Source organism: Meriones unguiculatus, chromosome 15, assembly GCF_030254825.1.
Source record: "Meriones unguiculatus strain TT.TT164.6M chromosome 15, Bangor_MerUng_6.1, whole genome shotgun sequence".
NCBI classification, from domain to species: domain Eukaryota; kingdom Metazoa; phylum Chordata; class Mammalia; order Rodentia; family Muridae; genus Meriones; species Meriones unguiculatus.
In genome coordinates, this window is record NC_083362.1 from 52,333,114 (window position 1) to 52,360,951 (window position 27,838).

General features: G+C 41.7%; 1 protein-coding gene across 2 annotated transcripts in view; it reads right to left on the minus strand.

The window, feature by feature from the left end:
* Window positions 1-27,038, minus strand: part of Plekhm3 (pleckstrin homology domain containing M3) — a 163,981-nt gene extending 136,943 nt beyond the window's left edge. The window contains exons 1-3 of one of the 2 annotated variants that reach the window (XM_021642033.2): window positions 26,829-27,038; window positions 24,360-24,446; window positions 6,216-7,047 (exon numbers count right to left, since the gene is read on the minus strand). In XM_021642033.2, coding sequence (XP_021497708.1) covers window positions 6,216-6,816 — 601 coding nt within the window. In that variant the 5' untranslated portion in view covers window positions 6,817-7,047; window positions 24,360-24,446; window positions 26,829-27,038. The remainder of the gene's footprint in view (window positions 1-6,215; window positions 7,048-24,359; window positions 24,447-26,828) is intronic. The other variant, XM_021642032.2, reaches the window with a different exon arrangement.
* Between the last annotated feature and the right edge of the window lie 800 nt (window positions 27,039-27,838).

Sequence of the window (27,838 nt, forward strand, 5' to 3'; positions counted from 1 at the left end):
GAAAAGACACAGCATTAATATGCTAAGGGCACAGAACAAAGAGATAAGAGGCCCTGGGACCGTCCCTCTCTGGGATTTTGCTAACTGTTGTTGCACATAGTGCCTTGACATTCACCAAGTAAGTGTTCAATAACTGGTAAGAAGAAAACATATTAATGGCCTTACAGTTGTAAGCTATGTGCTTTTGAAAACATTCTGATTTAAAATTGCGAAGAGGTTCAAGGAAGGAAATGACTTGGCAAGGATGATATTACAAAATGGGCAAGTTGAAAGTAGAACTCTAATCTCCAGAATTTCAATCTAGGCCGGATGTATCACCTGTGGTAATGAGTCCTACACATTTTCAGAGTTAGGAAGTAGTGTAACAGGGCTGCCCCATGTCTTCTCTGGGGTTAGAGATAGTTGGGTCCCAGTCTTACCCAGATGGCTGTGGGTAAGTTCACCTGTCTAAGTCTCTATTTCCATTTGTAGAATCAGGTCACCATAACCCACTATATTAAACTACTATAAATATTTAAAAAGATAATGAATGAACACTTCTTACTAGGGGGCTAGGTACAAAATTAACTCTCATTAAATGATAGTTCTTACTATGAATATTAATAACAAGTTTTACTCAACTTGACACAGCAGAAGGTAAGGAGAGAGAACAGAAGCCATTTCTATTTTAGAAGAGAAGATATAGCTATTCTGTACTGATTTTATTCAAATTATTATTTTTTTTGAGATTATAATTATATCATTTCTTCTTTTCCTTTCTTCCTTCCAAACTTTTCCATATACCACACCTTGCTCTCTTTCAAATTCATGGCCTCTTTTTTCATTAGTTGTTGTTACACTCATATATGTATATATATTCCAAATCTGCAACCTGCACAGTCTGTGTAACATACTTGTGTGTATGTTTTCAGGGCTAGTAATGTCAGAAGCTACACCCATAAAGCCAACATTACTGCCTAAAGGTGAGCTGAACAAGAACAACAGACAATGAAGCGCACAAAGAAAGTCCAAGCCTACCCCCAGAACTACAATGAAGCAAGAGAAAAAGCCTTTCCCACGGAAGGGCACAGCAGTTCACTATCTGTCCTGATTTTCCTAAGCCCTAATACATAGACTTCAGCCTAACAAGGGCTAGGGAGATGGCTCAGGCGGTAAAACGCTTGTCGCAGAAGCATGACGAGCTTACTTCAGCCCCCAAAACCAGTGGCAAAACCCCAGGAAGGACCTGTAACCCCAGCTCTAGGAAGTAAGTTGGAGAGTGGCAGAGGAAGAGATTTAATGGGGCTCTCTGGCCTCCACATGCACACACACATACAAACACACAAAGAACTCAACTTTCCACATGCTCATCCTTCGTCCAGTACAGTTTTCTACAAGAAGGTTCACATTTTTAAAGGCTTCTCGTCTAAGGCAGGAGACATATAGAAAGCAATTAACTAGAATATACAACAGTATAAAATGTGTTCGGAAGAAAAAAAAATGGAGTAGTGAAGAAGAAAAAAAACAAAAAACTGCAAGAAACTGAGGGACAATGTGGCATTTGAATTAGCCCTTGAAAGATAATGAAGAATTTATGGAAAGCAAAAAGGACAAGGAGAATCTCCCGTTATGAAGGCACAGCTTGGTCAAAAGCCAGGAACTAGAAAATACAAGGTCCACTCTCAAACGGCAAACAAGCCTCAGCAGAGAGCAGCACCGGCGATAAGGCTGGGAAGACTCCTAATGCCACTTCACAAGTAATGGCGAACCACAGTTTGTTTGTTTCTTTCAGTTTTCTATTTTATTGTGTGAATCTTTGCCTATATATCCGTCTGTTCACTGTGTGTGTGCCTGCCCCTGTGGAGGTGAGAGAGGGCATCAGATCCCTTGGAAGAGGACTTACAAGCGGCGGGGAAACACTGTACCAGTACTGGGACTCCAACCTAGGTCCTCCGCCAGAGCAGCTAGTACTCTTAGCCTATGAACCATCTCTCCAGCCCTGTATGGTTCATTTCTATGAACATACACAAAAGATCTGTGTTTTAGAAAGATTACTCTAGCAGTTCGAAAAATTAATAACCACAGTTTTTCTAGTCAAAAGAAAATAAAATGCATTAAGAGAACACCCACAAAGACCATCAAGTACTCCCTTTTTACAGGTCCCTTACAGCAGCGTTGTCGGTGAAGAGCACTGGGTCTCCTATGACTGCAATGACCAACATGGGATCATTAACCAGTGGAAATTGTATGACTACACACAATCAACTTCCTGTGACCTATTTTAGCAACTTCTTTGTACTAACTAGTCTGTTGGAGTGTGAATCAGAAATTCAGTGAGAGACTGTGTCCTGGTGACCTCACTTATTCTAGATCCACATGAATATTTCCATCTCTCCTGGCTCCGGGGCTTTTGAGAACCAGCATAATTGAAAAAGCAGTCATTTTAGTGCAAGACCCAAAATTTGTCTTTTTTTTCTAGTGAAAGATAGGGAAAGGAGAACTGAAGCAGTAGCATAAAGCTCAGGATAAAGGACTACACTGCAGTGGTTTGTCTAGCTGTAAAGAAAATCTCTGCTTGAGACCACCTCCTAAAGTACTCAGAACAAGAAAACACAAGCCTAGGAGCAGACCGGGTCACCAGAGAGCGGCACCTACAGAAACAAAAGCCCGGCTGACCACTGCCCTTACCAAGCAGATGAAAATGTTAACACAGTCAGGGAGGAAAAGTGAGTTCCATTCTGGCAGTTTGTTGAGCTTCAGGGCTCTATAGCGAATACAAAAGCTTCCTTTAATTTTTTTTTTTTTATTTAAAAAGTTACACTACAGTTCACACAGCAGTAGACTTACAAGTCATACAGAAATCTTGTTAGAAAAATGTAACCAGTCATGATCTTTAATTACTGATCTGCATACAGGAATTAGTTTCCACACAACCATGAGTCAGGATCCATTTAAACACATCCTAGAATGGTACAGTTTTAGGGCTGGGAAGGACTGCGGAGATAATTTAATCTGTCTCAGTATGTTTATAAAGAGATAGTGAGTCAGGAGTAGAGTTGACTAAGACTCCTGAGTCTTAGCTGGATATTCTTTCTAGACAGTCTCACCTTCATCTACCATGTGTCCTTACTTACGGGAGCAAGCGTGTGTGCCTATAACCTTGTTCATATATAAAACACACCTGACACCCACATGTTCACTGGAGCTTTTACCTTAAGATGAGCATGTCTGGATTTTGTTCTGCGATGGCAGGACTCCACCTCCTTTATCCTCTGAGGAATTCCTTCATACCTATCAGTGTACTGTTCCTCAGGGAATAACATGACAGTGACACAGGGGGCAAGAACATCTATACAGACACTCATCTATACTCATTAAGAGCATGTCTTAATGATTAGTGCTAGGGCTCGAAATCAGACATTCTTACGGTGGGGTCAAAGTCCTCAGAGTGGTGCAGCTGCCTGGCTACAGTGGACACTGAGATGTTAATAAGATGCTGGTCCTAAGGAAGCTTTGGACTCCACCACATACTTTGAAATTCTTTGGAATAACTGTTGCCGCTTTGCCTTAGGTCTGTTCCTTTTTAATCACTTTATGACCTAACCCCCGACATTATTAGGCAATCATTTTCAGATAAAGCACACTCACGCTCACTGTAATAATGAGATTGGATCCCAGCCATACCCCATGGCTGGACCCTCTGAAGCATCCTTTCTTCACTAGTTCAGCCAACATTCCTTTTGCAAGTCAGCCCTGGTCTGCTGATACGTGATGCAATGCAGTCTCCAGAATGCATTCATGAGCATCTAAAATAAGACAGTCAAAAAAATGTGACAAGGCTCCAAATGTTGGCTCATACCCAAAGGTTGGTTGACTGCCTGTCTGCTGTGCCCTGGGTGGCTCAGCCACTGGAATTCACCCTGAAGGACAACCCTGACCACAGGAGCACACTGGCTGATTTCTGAGCCTATAAATCCATAGGGTCAACTCATACAGCTGTACACCTAGATGAGAACTGTGTACTCCCCAGAATGGGTGATAGCCACAAAACAAAAATGCTTTTCTACTCCCAGCCTAAGCACTGGGGGCCCTGCTAGCCCCTGCTCTTCACTTGATAAGAAAAAAAAAAAAAAAAGACATACCTTGCCTGCTCCCCAGAGCTTGTCAGAAAGAAAAGCTGTGAGATGACTGCCATGTCTGCCCAAACTGTCTGTTTCTGTTGCAATGACTAAGCAGTGGCTAAAATGTTATTCTGATCTTACAAAGCTTATGTAGTATAACGTCTTTTTCAAAATCACCGCTTATATTTCACTATAAATTATTATTCAGATGTGTTTGGTTTTGTTTCTTGAGACAGGGTTTTTCTGGCTGTCCTAGAGCTTGCTCGGTAGACTGGGCTGGTCTTGAACTCACAGAGATCTTTCTACCTCTGCCTCCCAAGAGCTGGCCATGCCTGGTTCTATTACTCAGAATTTTAAAACTCAGAAACTAAAGAGTAACAATCATAAGCCAGGAGTGGTAGTGCATGCCTTTATACCTAGCACTCAGGCAGATCTCTCTGAGTTCAAGGTTAGCCTGGTATACAGAGAGAGTTCCAGACAGCCAGTGGTATACACACAAACACACACACACACATACACATACACACACAAACCTATCTTGGAAAAAAATAGTAAGTTTAAAAAAAAAAGAGAGAAACCACCATGGTTTCTCAGGTACTCAAGGGGAAAGATCAGTACATTAAAGAACCAAGGATGCCCAAACTGTTTCCAGAGCAAGCTGGAAAACTACAGCTATGATAACCTCTTCATTTGGGTCCTGCCAAGGAGCTACAAATGGTTAAGGTGACTTAATGACAAAATGCCATGTGAATTCTAATAATCTACTGAGGTAATTTGCTGGTTAGAGTTTACCCATTACATGAATGTAACAGATCAATACAAAGCTGTCAGTTCTTCCAGGGGTCCCAGCCATACAGTGTCTCCCTAGGCTCTGCTCAGTCACCACATCCTGGCTTTATGTCCCTTTCCTTCTGCTCCTATAGTTAAAACCCTGCTAGCTGTTCTTGAAGATTTGTGAGAATCTAGAACAGCAGTTCTTACCCTGTGGGTCGTGACCCCTTTGGGAGTTGTGTATCAGATATCCTGCACATCAGATATTTAATTTACATTGTGATTCATAACAGTAGTAAAATTACAGTTTTGTGAATAAATTTTTTAATGAAATTTATGAAACTGTTTTATAAAATTAATGAAGTAGCAACTAAATAATTGATGGTTGGGGGCAGCACAACATGAGGAATTATCCTAAAGGACTGTTGAGAATCACTAGTCTAGAAGATGAGGAATGGCAAGTTGTGAATCCGACAGGGAAGAGTGTCTTAAAGGGTGACTTTGTATCGTATGTGAAGATGCGGCGCGCCACAGACAGAAGCCCTGTGTTTCCTTACTCTATACTCCAGATGGTATCTCATCCCATACTACACTTACTCTCCACTACATTCCCATTTCCTTTTGTCCCCAACCTACGGGGCTGGGGACAGAACCCAGGGCCTTGTTCATGCTAAGCAAGTGTCCTACAATTAAGCTGCACCCCACTCATTTTACCTTCGTTCACACTATGATTGTGATGATCATCTTCTGATTTTTTTTCTGAATTTCCATGTCCTTCAAGGGCAGCACATTTCATGTCACCTGCAACCTTTCTCTGAGCAGCCCAGCGCACTGTGCCTTCTCTTTCCTCTGTCCTCTTAGAGTCACTGCCACTCACTTGTACATGGAGTAGAACAAACATTTCAGTTGGCCATCTACTATCTCTCATTCTGAGTAATTTTCCGAAACTTCATTGATGTCTGACTCCTTCAGCTGGATGAAAAGTTTTGCACAACAGACTGTGTCTTCACACATCTTAAACCCACCAGGAAGCAAGGCTAATAAAATCTAATACGTGATCTGAAAAACATCTTATATGAACAAGCAATACTGCACAGTGTTCAGAGGAAAACACTACATTAGGAGGTGTAAGAATATTCTAACACAGATGATTAGAAAGGGAGACTTAGACATTGTCATACTTTCACTAAATACCTCTTCAGAAGATAAGCTGATTTGAAGCAAAGAATACACCAAAGTATGGGAGACAGAAAAGCCAGAGGTGAATACTGGAGAGTTAGCAGATATAAGGTAGACAGAGATGAAATCAACAGCTGTTGACCAGAAGTCTGATGTAAAACATACCTGTATTTCCTTGAGCATCTTCAACCTTATTGGGTGAAGACAACAGAAAAGATGGCCTGGCAAAGTGTGGGCCTTGAAGGGATGGCTGCTGCTGCTGCAAAGGCATGGTGCTAAGGACTACGCGCCAGTCTACGTGGGTAACGTCAGACCTCGACCGAGCATGTCCTGGCTTGAAAGTTGTGGTCTCATCCAATAAGTCATTCACAGAACGAGGTCTGTCCCTCCGACGCTGACAGATGTTGAAAAAGTTGAAGGTCGATGCTTCCTTTTGTTCCATCCAGGAAAGATTATCTGGGGCTGTCCCTCTCTGGACCATAAGCTGTTCTTTGGCAGGGAAGACATTTTGAGCTTTGGTTTCTAGGAGCCTGCTCTTACAGTGGTCCCAAATCATGTTCCCCTTGCCCAGAGAAGCAACGCTTCTCAAAGCACCATTGTCTGTTATATTACCAAGTACCTCATGTCCCACCAGCTCAGGGACTTCCTGAATCCCATAAACCTCTGCTTGTTGCACAGCCTTTTCCAACTTACTGTCAAAAGTACTAAAGAAATCCTCAGTAACCTCTAAGGCGGGGCTGATGTCATCTACTTCCAAAGCTTCCATGACACAGGGTCCAAGGTCTCAGCCCCTAAACTGCTTCAAGAAATGGTGTCACGAACATTCAGCCAACAGAGAGAGGTGGTTCAGCAATGCAGCTGTGGAAACAAGAGGCAGTAATCTTCATCTGGCTGCCTAGACAAGACCAAGCACAGACATACGGGAGCTTGTTCCTGGAGGTCTCAGAGACAGCAGGGCAGCGTTTGTCAAAGCAAGGCAGTGCCAATCCTCGATTTCCTGGGAGAAAACAAACAAGACGACATTGGCACAAGGTTACCCTTCATTTTTATTACACTTATGTAAATACATGTGCATGTCTGTATGAGTGTAATGCCAAGTGTGTTGGGTACTTGCAGAATCCAGAAGACGGTGTCAGATCCCTTGAAGTTGGCGTTACCAGTGTCTATGGGCTGTCCCACAGGGTTACCTGGAACTGAACTTAGGTCTTCTGTGAGAGCAGCAAGTGCTCTTAACTGCTAAGCCTTCTCTCCAGCTCCCTACTCCCACCAAACACCTTTTTTTTTTAAAAAAAAAACGGTCATTGTATACCAGGCACACTGCCGTATAGCTGTAACAAGAAGCAGAAGCAAGAGGATGACCATGAGTTTAAGGTGAGCTTGGCCTACACAGTGAGTTCTAAGCCTGCTACAAATTGAGACCTTATCTTTTTTGGTTTGTTTTATTGAGACAGTTTCACTGTATAATGCACAGCTCTATCTAATCACTTTCCCATTTTTATGCCTCTTCTATGGCAGCCATACACACAGGGTACAACACCTATAGAAACTTATTATTTTCAGGGATACACATGACTCTTTATTTTGAATGAGAACTTAAGCAGAACAGGGTAGAGCACCTGATAATGGGGAATAAGGCCAACAGCTTTTACACACAGAGAGAAGTCTTTGAGAGCAGCTGTGAAAAGACTGTCCTGGCAAAAACCTCTGATCTGTTGACCTAAAATACTAAGCAAAAAGACACTAGGGATTCTGTGGCTGGGCCTATATTGCAATCGGTCTAAAATCAGGAACGCTTTCATAAAACTTAAAATGGCTCATGGTCTGTTGGCCGTGATGGTGCAGGGAGAAGTGGAGAGGGAGGCTGTCCTTTGACTAAACCTGAATATTAACATCCCTGCTTGTGCTTCCTCAGGTTAGAACAAATAAAGCCTAATGATCACTCTGGCCCTCAGAATTCTCCAGTCTTCCTAGAAAAAGGTCTCATGTGCCAAACTACTGCTTCTAGATTGGCCTCAGAGTACAGGTCTAGCCTAGGATTAAAGGTCAGGAGTTTATGACACAAAAAGCCTATGGCAAAATTACAGCCCAAGTATGATTTAGTACATCATTTCTTCTCTTTCTGGACCTGAGGCACCAAACCTCATAGCTCAACCTGAGCAGGAAGAACACTACATAAGCAGTGACCCACTGTCTCTGGAAAACGCTAGACCTCCATGGTGGGGTACAATTAGAACAGACCTTTATTATACAGTCAAATACAGTATTCATATATGGCTATTTCAATTCAGTGAATCGAAGTTCCTCACTCACACGAGCTGCATTTCAAATGTCTAGGATGTCTTTCACAAAACAGTTGAAATTAGACAACATCTTTTTTTTCCTCTTCATGCTAATAAGTAGGTAAAACTAGTAATACCAATACACATTGCTGAAATGGTAATGAGACATGTTTTTTTGTTTTTTGTTGTTGTTGTTGTTTTCAAAAAACTTTAACTAATCAATTAATTTTTAGCTGTTAGGTCATTAAACCAGTATATTTAAATCAACAGCATCAAACTATGCTACTGAATATATGTAAATTAAACTAATATACACAGACTTTTATTTATCTATTTACCAAGCTGACTTCAACCCATTACAAAACTGAAAATGCCCCAGACTGCTGATCCTCTGGCCTCCACCTCCCAAGCACTGGGGTTTTAGGTGTTTGCCACCCCACTTGATTTTAGGTGGTGCTGGGGATCAAACCAGGCTTTGTGAATGCCAGCACTTTATCAACTGAACCCTGTCCCCAGACCAAAATCTGTCCTTTAACTATAGCAATGGTATGTGCAGATCATGGAAACTGTGGTTGGCTTCTCTTATAAAGAGGTGGTGACTCTGAACTTGGCACTTTTGTGTGTTTTAATATTTATTGTATTAGAACTTCATACAACATTTCCGGCTGCAAACAGGTTTGGGTTTGTTCTTTCTGAGTCCCAAGTTAAGCCTCAGTCTCTTGAATTACATAATGAGTTTTAGTAATTCTGAAACTTGAAATGGTATTTTTTCCAATTTCCTCTTGTACACCAGAGACTATGAAAAATTAATATATTCAAATGAGCATACACTACAAGATTCCCATTTTACAGAAAAGATATCAACATATAGATTGTTAAATTAATCTCCTAAGATTACCAGTCTTTCTTTTGATACCTATCATTTCAAACCCAGCAAGGTGTGTGTGTGTGCGTGCGTGTTTACTAAGGATCAAATCCAGAGCTTTACAAATGCTGAAGAAGCAATCTTTAAATCACGCCAGTATATGTTAGGGATCCAAACTTGGATCCTCACCTCATGCTTGCCCAGCATGCACTTTAGCAACTAAGCCCTCTCCCAGCTCCTTTTATGTGGGCTTCTTGTTTATTTGTTTTGATGTTCTCTTCATGATTGGACCAGAGCTACATGCTTTAAGGAAGAATAACACAACATGGAAGTGCCACTATCATCATGTCAGGTCAGGAGTATGGACCATCAGCAGGGATTACATGTCTGAATAAACCTTAATCACCTTTTTCCTTAAGCATTTGTCATATTTTAATATTATCATTTAATTTTTAATGATTAATGCTAGTATTTCTTCTCCCCACTAAAACAAGCTCTAGGAGTCCAGGAATGTATGCTCATTTTTGCTTAAGCACATAAAAGTCTCTCTCTGTGTCTCTCCCTCTCCCTTTGTCCTCTCTTACTCACTCTTCATCTCCCTCTGCCTCTCCCTCGCTGTACACACATACACACACACATTGAACATCCCTGGTCCCTCATGGCCTATCTACATCACCTACACTGTCTGCTGTTTCACTCTTCCTTACTTCTGTCAAAGCTAGAGAACCTTTCCTATTTACCCAAACTCTCACTGCATCTTGATTTACTGCATTGCGTTAAAAGTGACCAGCCAATCTCTCAAATCCCATTGCAGGCTCTGAGCAACTTGATAAGCATGCCACAGTACCCTTACCCTACCTTACAATTGCTACATTGTCATATTTGGGGAATCCCTTTTCTAGAGTCTTTTGGGGTTTGGTTTTTGTTTTTTGTTTATTTGTTTTGGAATTTTATCTTTCTTTGAACTCTACTGTCTTTAGTCTCTTTATTGAATACCTCTTATAGGCTTGCCTCATTTCGTTTTGAATTAACTAAACCTATTCAGACAGGTCAAAATACGAAGTGTCCCTTCCTCTGACAACTGAACTCTAGTGTAGGGGTACAGTGTGGTGAGCCTCGGTACAAAGCTGGAAGTCAAGAGCTAATTAGAACTCTGTTCTAAATCTGGCTCAACCACACACTTGCTGGGTGGCCTGCGGCAAACCATTTAACCTCTGAGTGCCTGACTCAGCTACCTGGAGCCATTAAAGTTGCTGATATCAAATTGCTTTGCATGTAGCTCATTCACTAGGCAGCTGCTCCAACATGCCTCTAATAACACTAGCAGCCATGCAATTATGAAGTTTCCATTGGACCCCTTCATCAACCACAGGTTCCCCATCTCTCCCTGAAAATACTCATCGGTTCAACAAAAGCCGTATCTGAAGCCAAAATCAATACTTAATAGTATCTGTCTTTCAAATTCGGGGAATTATAAGATTTTTTAATTCTTATTTCATACATGAGTGTTTTGCCTGTATGTATGTATATGCAGCACATGGGTATCTGATACCCAATGAGGCCAGAAAACAGTGCTGGATCCCCTTAAACTGGAGTTAACAGATGGTTGTAAACTGCCATGGGGTGCTAGGAACCAAAGGACTAGAAGACCAGCAAGTGCTCTTTCCAGCTGAGCCATGTCCCCAGCCTCAATTACAGAATCTCTTTAAAGTATTTTTCCCATTGGGTATAGGAAGAAAAGTTGAGAGCTTAAACCAAAGAATCTCACACATGTATCAAGATGTAACAGGACGAAGAACCTGTATATTGCTATTTTCTAATAAGAAAATGTGCTGTTTACACGTGCAACAGGCAAGGCTAATTAACAGGCTGAATCCATACAGAGGTGGAAGCAGGCATGGGTGAGGAATAACACTAGACTAACTTACACAAAGAAAGGTACCCGACCTTCTGAGCTGGCTGACAAAGGTGCTAACTTCCTCCCAGTGACTTGTCAGAATGTAATGAGTGTTGCGAGCATCTGGGGCCATGCAATTTCAGAAACTGCTGGGCTGAGAAGAACAATTCGCTGTCAGAGACACTTCCAATAACCTGTTTCTGCCTATCTATTTGCAAAATGAGAGCCAAGGTGACCACAAGGATGGCCAGCACTCAGGGCTCTCACATGCTCTTTACTGGGGTTAAAGTTGGAGCTGACTGGAAATTTTCTGAGTTACACAATGTAATGAAGCCACCAGAAAATGTGACCAGCAAAATGACCTTTCTGAATCAGGAAGTACGCTGCTTTTTACGGTTCTCTATCACAAAGACCATGTGAATATGCTGATGGAGCACAGACATGCCAGCAGCATCAGATCAGGGCCCTTGGGGGCTTTCAGATGAAATACACAGCTTGGAACTCAGGTAGAACCCCATTTTTACAGGCTTGGAATGAGCATGAAATGGCTGCATTGTACCCGGACTCCAATAAAAGCCTACTGCTATGTCTCGAGATGAGCACTGTGTTCATACAAAGTATTTGTATAGTAATCAATGCGCATAGAAATTCTAGGACATACTGACAGATATGAAATAAAATAAAAATTAATCATGGGGTTGTAACTTGGAGAAAGAAAATGAATAGTAAAGGGTGATTTTGCCCCATACTCAATTGGAATCAAGACTATATACATAGTTTCGGTACCACTGTCTCTTTGAATATAGTCTCTAACCAGAAATCCCAATAAATATTAGTGAACATAAAGAGGAAGAAAGGAGAAGGCTCTGCCACCTCTTCTTTACAGCCTGGCATGGGCCACACACCGTGGAACTTCTGCAGTCATCTAGTGGCCTCCTCATTACTTGGCTGCTACTATTTTCAAAGCCCATGTCTGCCTAGGTCAGCCAGTCCCCCATAGAAGCTTTGCCCACAATTTTCTGGTGGGATTGATTCGTTTAAGATCTATATGTGTAGCACACATGCCTCACCAGTATGTGTAGGTCAGGGACAGTATACATGAGTCAGTTCTCTCCTTCCACCATGTGTGTTCTTGAAATAAAATTTAAGTCTTCGTGCCTGGCAGTGAGTACTTTTTCCCACCGAGGCACCTCTCCAGCACTTGGTTTGGTTAATCTTGACTGTCAACTCAACTGAATTTAGGATACAGACCTTTTGCTCTGTCTGATGGCATTTACAGAGAGGCGGGACAATACACCCATAATGAGGACAGCAGCATCCTATGTGCTGGGGTTCCAGAGAGAATAAAGCAGAGAATTCATCTCTGTTTCCTGACTGAAAATGCAATGTGACCAGCCATTTCACACTCCTGCTTATACGATGCCCACCATGATGGACTACACTCTGAAACAATGAACTAAAATAATCCTTCCTTCCATTGCTTAATAGTATTTGGTCACAGCAACAAGAAACTAATACACTCGGGCACTAAACTCTTCAGTTTCCCTCTTATTCCAACTCACTTAGTCTCAGTCTACATCCTCCTCCTCCTCCTCCCCCTCTTATGGATCTCCTTATCAAATACAGGCACTATCTGAGTCGTCTTCACTGACTGCAGCTACACAATCAAATATGCCTACAATTCCAAACTTGTGCCTTCATTCTCAAATGCAGACCTGACCTCTGGTCCTATGTTCCCAGCTACCTGACCCACTTCATGGCAAAACTATACTCTGTAATATGTATATGTAATATGTAATATTAGCTGAGTGTCCACTCTGGACTGGACACGGTTGTAGGCAATGGGGAAACAGCAGTGGAGCTCTCAATGAAGCTCCCATCGACAAGATCCAACCCTTTAACCTGACATCCCAGGCCTCCTGAACCTTTGACTCAGTATGCCTTTCCAGTTTTGCACTTCCCTTCTGTACACACCTTTTACTCGGAACAAGAACACTACTAATTAACTTTTATGCTTTTCAAACTCCCAGTCTTTGCTGGTAATCATCACTAAGTTACCCTCTGCCCACGTCTATCATTAAATTTCTATCGACTCAAGTGCCACTCATCTGCCATCCCTTCTGAATGCCTTCTTGGAGGCCAAATGGCTCTCTAAACTGCCACAGTCTATCTCTGGTACCTCTCCTACATCACCCACTGTATGTTCTTTTCAGATGATGAGGAGGAGGATAATTTATTACAGTGCTAGCTATGTCGCATGGCACTTTATGTCTCTAAGCCTCACAGTGTATACTGTGGGTGCTAAGATAGTCATCCTCAAATGAAGACTCAAGACTATCAAGTACCTGGACTGAGGCTACCATGTAATGGATACTGTGTGATGGTCACCGTATGATGGTCACTTTGTGGTAGCCACTGAGTGATGGCCATTTGACTTACTTTTTAAAACACCATAATTTTTCAAGCTTTTGCATTTTATATTAACAGTGTTAATATAATCTTTTTCCTGGTAAAAAATATATTTGAATATAAGCTTACTTTAGTAAAATACGACTTACTTCCTAAAACTTCATGTTTATCCAAGTTTTAAAAATTATACCTGAACACAGAAAGCTTCCTTGCCACTGAAACATGGCAAATATCCGGTACCAAAGATCTAACTAAGACTGTGGATAGAAATAAAAGCACCATTGCAGAATACAGTAATATTTTGTGATGACCTAGCACACACACACACACACACACACACACACTCAGCAACTTGGCTGGTCTTATTTTCCAGTAACTCGGGGTCCAATGCTTTTTAATGCTAGCACTAAGATGTCCCTTTTGAAATACATCCAGCAATCAAAGTATTTTTCAGTTCAGCTCTGCATTTGTTTATCATTTTTCACCTGCAAAATCTTATGACATTTCATGCTCCAAGATGTTTTTTCAGCAATCCAGATAAATATAAGCATACAATATTACAAACCTCAGATTGCTCTGCTACCAAAGGAAGCAAAATTATTAGCATTTTTACGTCAGCCACTGGACTAAGAAGTCTATTTTCATGAAACCACCAGTGTCCTAATATGCCCAGCTCTTAGAAATAAAACAGACAGACAGATTTCAGTTCTTTAAATGTCTAAAACTGCAGACTTGATGTTTTCCATCTGCCCTGGCCTCCATTGCAGGGAACGGTGATTAAAGATGAAGCAAATGATTGTTCCAATCACCTTCATCCTGAGATTGGGGTAGAAAGTGACAACTTCTATCCTTAGCCCAGCCTGGTAGTACAGGACTGTAACCTTATCTATAGAGAGGTGAGAGATCGAGGCAAGAAGCCAGTGAGTTCAAGGCCTGCCTACACAACTTACTGAGACCCTGCCTCAAAATTAAAAGTAAAAGAAGGGCAGGTTATGGGAGTACACACTTTTTAACCCAGCACTCAGGAGGCAGAAGCAAATGGATCTCTGTGAGTTCAAGGCCAGCCTGGTCTACAAAGCAAGTCCAGGACAGCCAAGGCTCTGTTACATGGAGAAACCCTGCCTTGAAACATAAATTAAAAAAAGTAATAGGAGGGCCAGAGCTATAGCTCAGTGATAGAGCACTTGGCTAGCATGCACTGGTCCCAATCTGCAACCCCGAAACAGCCAAACCCCATGTTGCTGGAGTCCATCCCTAACTACAGTAGGGAGTAACTGCAAGGTGTTCCTAGAGACCACAGGCCCCAGGGCTGAAAGTGTGACATGTAGCAACAGTGAACCCCAGAAGGACTAGGGAAGTGCCTTCAGACCTAAAGATTATCATCAGCTCAGACAACTATTTGTAATCTTCTAAATACAAATGGGGTTGGAGGTATTTCCAAATATAAGCTGGAGTTCTTTTAATTTTTCTTGCATAATGCCTCAAAATCCAGCTAACCTGTGGGAGAAATTACATGCTTTTAGTGAAAATACTCATTTTCCTCATGCACAGTTTAGACTATGGTTTATAAAGTGCTTGGTGAGCCTTTTAATAAATACTTAGAGCAATCTCAACAGAGAGAGGTGAATGGAGTAACGGGACTGTTTCAACCATGATGAAAGAGATCAAAATGACTCATCTATTGTTAGCTGAAGGTCCCATGGGGGAAGACAAAGACGTTCTGAAATCCTTGGCTAATTACCGGGTCCTGTGGGCCACCCAGATTCAACCTTTTAAATCACCTTAAAGCTCATGGGTGCCACAGGGGTAGAACCATAAAGACTGAAGCCAAGGCCTGAGCCACCTAGCTTGTGCAATAGGACAAATACAGCAAAGAGCACAACACCCAGGAAAAGGCTTGTAGAGCCCAGGAAAAGGCTCTTGTACTAGCACTGCCTTCCCAACTGAAGGGCAGCCAGCAAGTTGGGCTGATACAAGGCCTCTGGGCCATCTCTGTTAAACGGCAATCCTGCTCTGTCTACCCCAAACTACCTTACAGTTGGGAAGCACAGAGGCAGATAATAGTTATATCATTTCTCAGAGACTTTAAAAGTATGGAGCAAGCACTCAAGGGGTACTTTAGATAGTGGAGGCATAAAACACAGATCTACCCTTGAAGGGCTGAACAACTGGGGGAGGAATCAGTCACAAAAAAAAAAATAAGATGTATGAGAACACAGAAAGTATCCTTAATAAGCAGGATCAGATCACAGCCAAAGGGCAATGATATGTACACAGCAATGCTTCCAGGAGGAAACCAAAGACAAAAGAAATAAATACATAAACACACAAATAAACAGAATTTGAAAAAAAATATATCAAGCTACCAGCTTCAGGGTGCTTATACAGACTATTATGAGAAGCACTTAACCCTTCCTTCCTGTTATATTTAAATCTGAAAAAAAAAAAAAAAAAAAAGGCGAGGATAGGTCTTTGTTAAATGTTTTCATTTAAACATTTAAAATGTTTGTTAAATGAGTTTCAGGCCAGTGATCAGGTCTAAGCAAAAAGCTATCTGATGCATATTCAGCAGTGACAGGCAGCATCCATGAACTTCCGTTCTCCTTTTAATCTGACAGTGACCTTGGCTATCAATCTGCCTCAAACCAATTTAGTCAGGAAGCAAGCACAGGCGGCAAAGGCAGACAAAACTCTGACTTCAAAGATAAGAAAAGATAAGGACAAACAACAGAAAGAACCTAACTGCACAACATGAAGGCCAGAAAATCCTCTGTCTGTTATACAGGGCAGAGGAAGAGTGCAGATACTGCGCACACACACACACACACACACACACATACACACACCATATACAACACTATCCACACACACAATTACAAAAACACTAAGAGTAGTAGGCGCTATCTTTTCATTCCTTTAATTGGTCTTAAGTTTCTTTTTTAAGATTTGTTATTTGTAATTGTGTGTGTGGATAGTGTTGTATATGGTGTGTGTGTGTGTGTGTGTGTGTGCAGTATCTGCTCCTAACCAATGAGTCATCTCCCTAGCCCCTTAATTTTATTAAGGACCATTACCATTCATGTGAAATGGGTTTTCCCCAAATTCTGCAAGGTGGGCATGGTGGTACAGGAGGGTCAGGAGTTTATGGCCAGCCTCCACAACATACGCTGGAAATCTGAGGCCAGCCTAGACTACATAAAACCTGATCCCAACAAACTAACAAAAAAAATCGAATTCTGCAATATATAAATTCTAGGATCTGATTGACTGGTATTTGACTGATCTGGCCTGGTACTAAGATGATGAATGTGTGAACACAGCTGCCCACCATCAGGGAGTCCTGCCCACCACTGTAGTAAAACCTTTACAAATGTCCTTTGGAGAACCAGGCATGGTGGTGCATGCCTTTAATCTCAGAAGGCAGAGGCAGGCAGATCTCTGTGAATTCGAGGACAGCTTGGTCTACAGAGATAGTTCCTGGACAGCCAAGACTGTCTCAAAAATAAAAAGAAAACCTGTCCAAAAAAAAAAATTCTGCAGAGGCCTCTTTCAATATGGATGGACTTATGTTAAAGGTAGAACGATGGGCTTAATAAATGCTTAAAAATAAAATTCAGTTCTTATAATGCCTAAGACCAATAACAAATAATAAATAGCTAATGTTTTCTTAGTACTTACTAAAAAGAAGGCATTAGGTTAGGCTCCTTGTGAGAACTTAGTTGTTAAATCCTTCTAACAAGTTAGGTAGGAGCTGATATTAATTCCACTTTACAAGGAAAACTTAAAGAGAGGAAGTTATTTGTCTCCAGTAATACGGCCTCAGTAAAGGCAACACTGCATACTATTGCAATTCAAAGCCAATTAATGATCCTAACATTTCACATACATGGTGCTTGAAACTTCAGTATCAAATACTAGCAACTGTAACTAACATTTATTTTTTATTGTTTTACTTGTTAAGCTCATGACCCAAGGAGCTACCTGATAACTGTCATATTTATACCCAGGGAAATAGTTGATACCTAATTTGCAAAAAAAAAAATAGGAATCATTTCTATAATCTTTCTGTGTCACTGTAAATTCTCCAAGGGAACAGTATATGAGAAGTCCCTGAACAGAGCTCTCTAATAAAGAGGTAGCCTCAATTCTCTTTGTAACATTGGATGTGTTATTTGGAATGTCTGTAAGGGTATAATAATTGTGACTTCAAATGTTTAGTCCCAACTGCCCAAACTTCTTACTGTTTCCCTAAGAAATCATTTTTCATTGGGCCAATAAATAGAAACACTTGTAAAAAATGTTTGCTTAAAAGAACTTGCAAACAAAGTTTCTGCCAGGAGAATTAAAAGAAATATTTTCAAACTGGATGCTACTAGAGATAAGTCAGGCATATTTTAACTATTAAAGCATGTTTAAATAAATAGCCTCCTTTTAAAGCTAACTTGAAGTTAGCATTATGCATATATGAAGTTCAAACAAAATAACAAAATTGACTGATAACTTTCAGTCTTCTTTTAAATCTACTAAGAAGATAACATGACACTCAACAACTAAAAGACAGACAGCACACAGTCCTCCAGTGTAGGGCACCGACTTGGGCTACAAGACCTAGAGCTGAAGGCTTGGGTCCCGGCTCTCTGAGCACAGGTCCCAGAGTGTGATCTGGGGCAAACTTCTTGAACCTGAACTTGAGCTACTTTGTCAACATATAGGGGAGAAGAAAAAAAAAGGATTCCTGTCAGACTTTGAAAGGTGGCTTTGGGGTGCAAATCAAACACCAGAATGATATACTTTATGAAGCAGGGTATGGGATGCCCCAGGTATCTGCCACCAAGGAAAAGATCACTACATCATCTTTCATCTCCTTTTTTACACCAATAAACTAGGGGAACGGTGGTGACGGGGATCTGTTTGGGAAGCTCTGACAGAAAGTCTTCAAGCATTCCTTCTGCAGAGTTAAAGGCAGCAAGGGCTGCTATGCACCTGCCTCTCAGTGGCCTTCAAGTGCAGGAGTTCAGGATTTAAAGGGATTTAGCAGAATAGCTAGGGCCAGATTCAAATCAGCACATCACTCAACCCGAAGCAGAGAACTTTTGCTTGTAGTAGACCAGAATTTTTAGCACAGAGACCCAAAACTGCACAACAGGCCAGGAGTTAGCGATCTGGAGCACCAATCCCTAGATGGGATGTCTCCATCAAATCCCTCCCCTCTGGGCTTAGAGATCTGTGAGAGGAGGCAGAATGACTGGAAGAACCAGAGGAGGTGGATGACTCCAAGCAAACAGTATTTCCAGAGACAACAGGACTGATATACTCACAGATTCACAGACTCACAGAGACTGTGACAGGCACACTAGATGTGCACAAACCAGACAAAAATCCCAGCACAGAGAAAAAGAAGTGGCCACAAAGTCTTAACTCTAACCAAAAAGCTGTGTGTAGCTGGCAGCTGCTGGGAAGGGGAAAATCAGTTTTCTCCAATGGAGTGTCACTGGGCATGTCAACCACACTCTAGGGCAGGCCTCATGCCAGGAGTAGCTGGCTAACATAAAATGAGTCTGTGTGCATTCTTTGTACACTTTTTCTTTTGTTTTGATATTTTTATACTAGATATCTAGAAAGAGAGAGAGCATAGAGTTGGGTGGGCAGAGTGATGAGGAAGATCTGGGAGGAGTTAGGGGAGAGGAAAGAATATGATCAAAAACATCCTGTATGTAAAAAGCTTTTTTAAAGAATAAAAACAAAAAAGAAGAGCTCCCTGGCTGTTCTGGAACGGTAGTTCTGTAGATCAGGCTGGTCTTGAACTCATAGATTCATCTACCTCCGAGTGCTGGGACAAAAAACATATACCACCACTCAGTTCATTTCCCTCCTTTCTCTGTCTCTCAGTTTCTGAAAAAAAATGTTTCATCTTTATACTTTCAGGCTCTGGCTCTGCCTTTTACTCTTCCCTTCACTCTCCCACGAGAAGCGCCTCTGTTTCTGCCCCAGGTGAAACTTTACAGGCAAAGGTCACTGGCAGTTTCTAGATGGCCCAATCTAGGAGCCTTCTTACTGACCACTGCGCACCACCCGCATGAATCCACTGACATAGCCACCTCTGCCCTTTCTCCTTCGTCCATGAATGTTCCTCTCTCCTGTCCTGTGCTCGGATGATAAATAACCTGTAGTCCTCTTACCTAGCATCTCTTCCACCCTCCCTAATGATCTTCATGTCTGTGGCCTTAGCTACAATCCACGTGGCAGATGGAGAACAGATTATTCTCCTGAGATAGAAGGCATTTGTAACTGCTTTTTATATATGCCCTAATTCCTACAACGCACAACCAACTCCTCATCTTACCCTTGAGCCTGCCTCCTCCAAACATTTGCTACAGAGAAAAGGACATCATCTCCCTAACAAAGATGAATATCCACTCTGGCATTTCTAGCTGACTCACCAGCGACTAATATAAATCAGCAAGCCCTGTGAATTCTGCCTCTGTGATGTCTGCTAAACCTACCCATTGCTCCAAATCACCACCTCTGCAGGCCAACCATCACCATGCCATCAAGGCAGTCTCCTCCTCTAATCCACTCACCACACCCCCAGAAAGGTGGGCTTTCTGAAGTCAAAACCCTGCTGCCTTCTGCATAAATATTATCCACAAGAGCTCACATCACTTTCCTTCCAGCTTTAGCTCTTAAATTTCCTTCTACACTCCTACCACAATCACATTCTGTCTCTAGTCATAAAGAATTTATAGAAATTAGAATTTCCCTGTTTTCTTTGCCTGGAAGCCCTTTTTCCACTGCCACTATCCTTAACCTCTTTACCAGCATTGTTCCTCCCAGAGTGCCCCTCCCAGAGTGGTTGCATCTAATCCAGCCTTTTGGTCTGTGCTAAGAAATCATTTTTCCTGACTTCCCAGGCCCATTTGGACCTACCTTATATTCATTCCCCTATAGCATCCTGATTGCCTCCGTTATTAAGTCAGATATTACTTTACAAGAGCCTGTTTTCTTATGTCTCCCACTGCAAGATATTTGATCACACAATGAACCCCAAGATTGGGCACTGGAAAAAATGATTTCTAGTTGTGGTGTATCTCAGCCCTAGCATACACTTTTAATCCAAGAGCTTTCATAAAGTCAACCACAGGTCAAGAGGTGGAGCAAGCAACCAGTTGACAGGGAGTGAACACAGGAAAAAACCATAGAGGGTGAAAGGAAGTCCAAAGGATAGAGAGACTCACAGGAAGTAGAAAGGATGGACATTCAGTTTGAGGGGCTTTTAAGACAGTGTGAAGGAGAAGGGGCCTTTTCCTTCTGGGACATCTACTAAGTAGGAAGATCAGTTAGGTGCTTTCTCTGCCTCTCTGAGCTAGCAGGCTTTCACCCCAGCATCTGGCTCCTGAGTCTTTCTTTATTGGTAAAAACCAAACATTTGGGATTTTATTAAAAATAACAGTCTCCCATAACAAACAGTAAATTTCATGAAGACAAGACTGAGTGTGTCTTATTCAAGGTTATTATCACACCTCTAGACCACACAGTGAAGTGTGTCTACCCATTTCCCAATTAGCTAATTATCTACAAGTAAACTGGACAATACAGAACAAGGCAGCTTTAGTTTGTACTGAATTATAAACTAGTTACTCTACTCAAGATATTTAGATATACATATAAACCTCTACCCCACTCATGAATGTTGTACGTAACTAGGAAATCCAATTTGAAACCGAGCTCAAATTAACAAAGAAAAATGTTAATAAAAACAGGATACTTGACATCTCAATGAAATGGCCTCTCAGTCAGCCATGCTCCTGTCCTTAATCCCAGAATGTGGGAAGCAGAAACAGGAGGATCTCTGTGAGATCAAGACTAGCCTGTTCTACATAGAGTCCCAGGACAGCCTCGACTACATAGAGAGAACCTAGCTCAACAAAACAAAAATAAATAAAACTATTTTCACTTTGATTTTTGCCCATAATTTATTTGCCATCGAGATTAATGACACTCATTGACCAAATCATGTTTTTACTGCATAGTCTGCAGGAAATTAAGTTATGAGGGTTTTTTAGTATTGTCTTTATACCTACCGTAGCCAGTGAAGTAGGAACAGATTATATATGGACTTTGTTACTGGCAACCACTTTCATCACGCTTGTTACTAAGGTCTCTGAATTATTTGGTTTGCACTTTAAGCTAGAACACAATGTGTCTCCTTATGGTCCATATGCTATGATTCATATATGAAGTCAATTCCGAAAAAAAATAAGAAAACAAAGAAAGCAATTCCTTGCCAGGTACTCCTCCATACCTTTTCTTTCCGGGTGTAAATGTTCCCCATGAAGGAAGGCAGCAAGTGGCCAGGAGCCACTGTGACGACTGTTTGGTACTGTTCTGAAGGTGTGGAGAAGGTGATATCAAACAGAAGAGGGGCCAGTCATTGGAAAAGAGAAGGGATAGCCATAGCCCGGTGCCCCTGGGGACTGTCTAGAAACAGAGAATCTTAACAACAAGGCCTACATAACTAATCTTTTCTAGGTTGAAATCAGATCTTCTGAAACCAGTAGAGTAGTATCAGTCTCTCAGCCTGCTTTGTAAACATGTAAATGCATGGCCTAATTTCAAGTCTTTTGAAAGGGCTACACACTGAGATCGCAGTATGTCTACTATCTGGTATTCAATACACACAATCTTTGGATGCTTGCTGTGAAGGTCATACTGGCCTCCATCTAGCTTGGTTTTCCTAGTCCTAATGACAAGCTCCTTTTCCTTTATGTCAAATGATTACAAATGATTACATATTCCTCAGTCCCTTAATTCCTAGCTTTACAATGAGGTATAACCTAACACCTAAATCCATTCATCTTAAAGAAAACAAGAGCTTCAAGCTAGGTGTGGCAACATCCACCTATAATCACAGCACTCCGGAGGCCAAGGAAGAAAGATCACTAGCCCAGATGAGATGAAGAGCATTGAGGACAGAGTGGCTGTAGACAAGATTGCTAGTTTAAAGCTAGCCTGGGCTACACAAGTCCCAGGCCTACCTAGGCTATATCATGAGGCTCTGTCTTAGTGGAGGGGAGAATTAATTATAACAGGAAAGGAAAAGAGACAAAGGAACGGGGAGTTTAGTAAAATTTCATCCATACACCTTCTATTACTTCAATATCACATTCAGTGTTCTTCTGATGAAAGTTTGCATCGATTACCCTACTAAGAAACACCATGTAATCTTTCCAGAATTATTTATTGTTTTCTGAAAAACTAACTTCCTGCTCTTTACATAATTATTTATGAACTTTACTGTTTCCATTGTTAGTACATGTTTTATATTCAAAATGTATTCACTATATGTAGTCAACTTTGAAACATGTACTGAACTTTGCGGTTATAAAAAAGTACTACAAGCACACTGCTCAGTGTTTTAAAAAGAATAAAGGGAAAATAAACTCTTATTTACCCTCTAACAGGGGGTATGACAAAGAAAGAGAAAGGAAGGAAGAAGAAAGAGAAAAAGAAGATATGTTAGTTGAACGTGTACTGTAGGTACAGTTCTGTTATCATTTTCCCACTTAGCAGTCACTGAATCCTTTTCTACTGTCAAAATTCTTCATAATATCTTTTTGATATGTGCATTATATCATGTCTTTTGATGGAACCACATGTGACTATCCCCCCGTTATTGGGCATTTAGAATATTTCCAATTCTGTTCCATATAAAGGCATATTCAGCATTACGTTGAACTTAACTATTCTCATAAGGTCCTCTGAACTGCAAAAAGAATTGAAGGGTAGGAGTATTGCTGAGATGTAGAGAAATTTTAATTCAGAGCATGGCTTCTCCAGCAAGAGATCACATCCTTCTAGGTCTCTGTGATCCAGCTGAAATACAGACACTCTGGTCAGTGGTGGCACACACCTTTAATCCCAGGTGACTGAGGAAAGCAGGTCTACACACCTTTAATCCCAAACAATGAAGGTAAAGTTAGTTTGTAGAAGGAAGCACCTATGTTTGAAAAGTGATGTCTAATTGAGTGGCAGACAAAGTAACCAATCAGAGAAAGTTTAACAGAATAGGATACACGGAAACTCTCAAATAAGAGGAAAGGGAAGCTACTTAACAGAGCAGCACAGAGAATGAAGGAGAAGAGGCAGTTTTGCAGAGAGAGGCTGAAGACAGATGGAGGCAGAGTTGAATGAGAAGGAGCCAAAAGCTTAGAACACATTACCAAAGTTAGTATGTGGCCATGCTGAGCAATTCTGTCAGAGGTGAAAGAAGCCAGTTTGAATCACTCAGGTTGAAGAGGAGTGTAGGCCAGAACCGCTGAGTTGAACCAGCCAGCAAGAGTTCAGAAAGAAGTAGAAAGGGTGAGCTTAAGCAGTAAGTCTTAGAAGCTTAAAACATTCTAGGCCTTGATTAGATTGTTGGGAGGCTAGAAGCTTCCAGGACTAGGGCAAGGTCAGCAGACAGAGGCAAGTAAGCTTTCCAGATGACAATTATATGAGGCGAATAAAAGTTACTTTTACACTGAGACTTCTTACATTCAATCAGTGTACTTTTGGGACTACAATCAGGATGTAAAATGAATACATTAATAAAAAAAGTACTAACTGTCTGCCTCTCGTGGTATTTGAGAATGTCTGCTCCACGATATATTATCTGACATGAGAATGAACTCTTTGAAATCTTTAGTGATTTGAGATCTGGAGAAGTATTACCTTGTTGTTGCTTCCATGTTCACTTCTTTGATTAAAGGAAAGAACTCAATTTAATGTATTAGCTCTTTACTTCTAATTCCTGTAAGCGTACATTAGCTTTCTATGGCTGTAATGAAATTCCCACGTGCAAAGGGTTCACTTTGACTCACAGTCTTGGAGCTTGCCATCTACGATCAGTTGGTCACATCACATCTGCGACTGAGGCAGGACAGTGCATCAGGGTCAGGCAGCATGGCCTGAGGAAAAGCACTTCAGTTATGAGACACTGAGCAAAAGGACAGAAGAGAAGGACAAATAACCCCCTTTGCTGCCATTCCCTAAAGACTTCTCCCTCCCCTCTCAAAACGCCTCTACGGGGACTAAGGTTTTAACACACAGGCCTTGGAGGGCATCCTAGATCCACACAATAACACTCTCTTTATGTATTTATTTATTTTGTCCATTTTCCTGCTAAATTCTATATTACTTTTCTATCATGACAACAAATTTTCACACTCTAGGCTCTTTAAAAAATATTTCTTATCTCATAGTCACTAAGGTCTTGGCTCAACCCATGCTCAGCTTCCATGTAGAAATTCTGGTAAATAATCCAGATTACCTGGATTGTTGGCAAAATACCAGGTTTTGGTAGCTTCATGTTGCGCCACTCATGGTAGTTATAGGCCCTCCAAATTTCTCAAGGCTGCCTAAACTCCTGCTCAATGGTACCATCCATCTTTAAATCAGCCCCAGTATGCTGAGTCTTCTTGTGATTTCCCAGCCATAGAAAGCAATACACTTCACTTAGATTAGATTAGATTAGATTAGACCCACCTTAATGACCTCTCCCTTCTAATTTCAAGTGTGTCATGTAACATACAGTCAGGTGTGTTGGGGAATAGACTTTAAAATGTTGGCAGAAGGACACTTTTGGAACTATGGCTGTCCCAGAGTCTTAGTTTTATAATTTGTTTGTAAGCTTTATGATAAATCTTCAGTCCATAAATCTACTAACTAAAGTGCCACAAACTGCACTTTCACAGCAGTAAAGGCAACCGAAGGTGAGGCTGATGTGTGGTAATAAAAAAGTCTGAGTATACAATGTTTGAACACTGACACCGAAACATTTTAATTGTAGTAAAATATACGAAGCATAAAATTTACCAACATAACTATTCTTTAGTGTACTAAAAGCCCATCATTATTGTACACCCCAGTCTCCACTGGTCTCTTCATCTTGCAAAACTGAAACCCTCTACCCATCCAACAAGAACCACTTCTACCATCCCTCCCCAAAAACACTTGAGAATTACCCATCTGCTTTCCAATAGGGGAATTTTGTATTTAATACATTCAACAAACACCTATTGTAGGTACTTTTTCCAGGCACTTTGAAGACATCAAGTTGCCAGGCACAGTGGCACATGCATTCATTCCAGCAGAGGCAGGTGGATCTCCCTGAGTTCAAGGCTAGCCTGAGCTACACAGCAATTCCCAGGATAGAAAGGGGCACATAGAGAGCTCTATCTCAAAAAGCATACATATTTAATCTTCATTAAATCTTTGATGAGGTGGCTATTCTTCTGTTTCTACAGATTAGGAAACAACAAAATTGAGTAAACTTCCCAGAATGACACAATGAAAAAGTGACCAAACAAGAATTTAAGCTGAGGCTTGAATCATGGCAGTTGTGAAAGTATTTACTATAAAGACAAACACATCAGACACTGGTATTATTTCTTGGTGCATGACATTTACACACTTCTCCTTGTTAACTTAACCTAATATTTGACTCCTAGCTAAAAGTTATTTTATGTTACCAAGGTATCATGTGTCTATTGACCTTTAAAGATCTCATTTTGCTAAGGTATTTTCTTGAAGTAAATGAAAGAAAAACTTAGTGTTTTAAGAAATCACTTCTAACGTGTACTATTCTATAGTGCTGAATAAGTACAAATCACAAATTATTATGATTATTGAAATTTTAAAGAAAAAAAACAGATTTCTCTCTCTAGTTCCATGGGTCAAAGAAAAAAGAAAGAAAATACGTTTACAACAACATAGCTCAATTTAACATGTTAAATAAAAGGCACCTTGCTTCGAAAACTATACACATAAGCCAGTCTCTATTTGTCATTCAAACTCAGCAGAATTTTTTCAGCTTAAGGGGTGGGCCTGAGAACTCCTTATCACGTATTTGCTTTTGTTTTTTAGCTTAGTAAGCTTTTCGCACAAGACCAATTTGTCAGTAGTCCTGTGGTGTCATTTACTATACATTCAATATGGGCAGAGTCAACAGAAAGAACACTCGTCGTATTTCTCCGGGGCTGAAGGTTCTTCTGGGGTTTGGTTTCTATGATCGCTGGGGAGGGGTTACTAAAAACAACGCAGAGAACAGCATCATCTTCTGCAACTACTTTCTATTTTACGTGTTCTTAATTCACAAATAAACAAATAAACTGCGGGTCACGTCTACTAACCCCTCACTCACCTCCCACAAATGAAGTGCTTTCCCCAGCGCGAAATACAACAGAAAGCAGTGCGTGGGAAGAATCCCCCGCGACCCCGGGGAGCTCCTGGGATGTGTCATCGCCCGCCCCGCCCAGCCCGCCCGAGGCCGCAGCGAAGCGGATGCTCACCGTGGCTTCGATCCCGTCGCCCTCACGGCCTGCAGCCGGCCCCGGACACGGCCCCGACCCAGGCAGCCCGCTGTCCTCACCGACAACCGCTCTGCTCCAGCCGCCGACCATCCCGGCCCGGCTCTGTTTACAAGCGGCTTCTCCCGGTCCCACTCTCAAAAGCTTCCCCCACGGCAGCCCGGCAGACAGACCCGGATACACAGGGTTCCAGCCCGGGAGGACCGGTCCCCTCCAGCCGGCGGAGCAGGCGGCCGGGCGGGGCCTGACCTCCTTATCTCATTGTTTCCAAAACAGCATTTATCACAGGCTTTGGTCCCCTCCCTGGCCCTCCCAACTCCAAAAGAATGTTTGTAGTTAAAACTGTCACTTGGAACCTACCAGAGTAGGGTCAGCTATCAGCAGTTGCCATTGGCTAAGAGAACTTCCCAGAAATAATGCTTTCCACAAACAGAAACAAACTGCTTTACATCTCTGGTTAAGCGCAGGGGTTGAGAGGGTGTGGTTGAGGGAGAAGATCTCTAACCTGGCTGTACATTTCCCAGATAGGACGTGACGGGGAGGGGAGGCGGGAGTGAAGAGGTCACCTCTACTGAGGTCTCCCAGTAACCAGACGGCTCGGCAAGGATGTGCTGTTCCAGTTAGGCAAATCTTCCAGTTTCCAGCCTTACTTCTCCACCACAGCACACTTCTCAGTCATTTTCTCAATTAAGACTAATAAAAGGAAGGCTGAGTGTGGTGATGGAAACCTTTAATCCCAGCACTAGCACTACTCAGGAAGCAGAGGCACGAAGACCTCTGGGAGTTGGAGGCCAACCTGGTCTACACGAAGAGTTCCTGGCCAACCAGAGCAACCTGTGAGACAAAACCTGTCTCAAAAGCAAAAGCAGGCCAGGAGGTGGTGACACCTGCCTTTAATCCCAGCGCTCAGGAGACAGAGGCAGGTGGATCTCTTTGAGTTAGAAGCCAGCCTGGCTGAGTGAGTTCCAGGATGGCCAGGGCTACACAGAGAA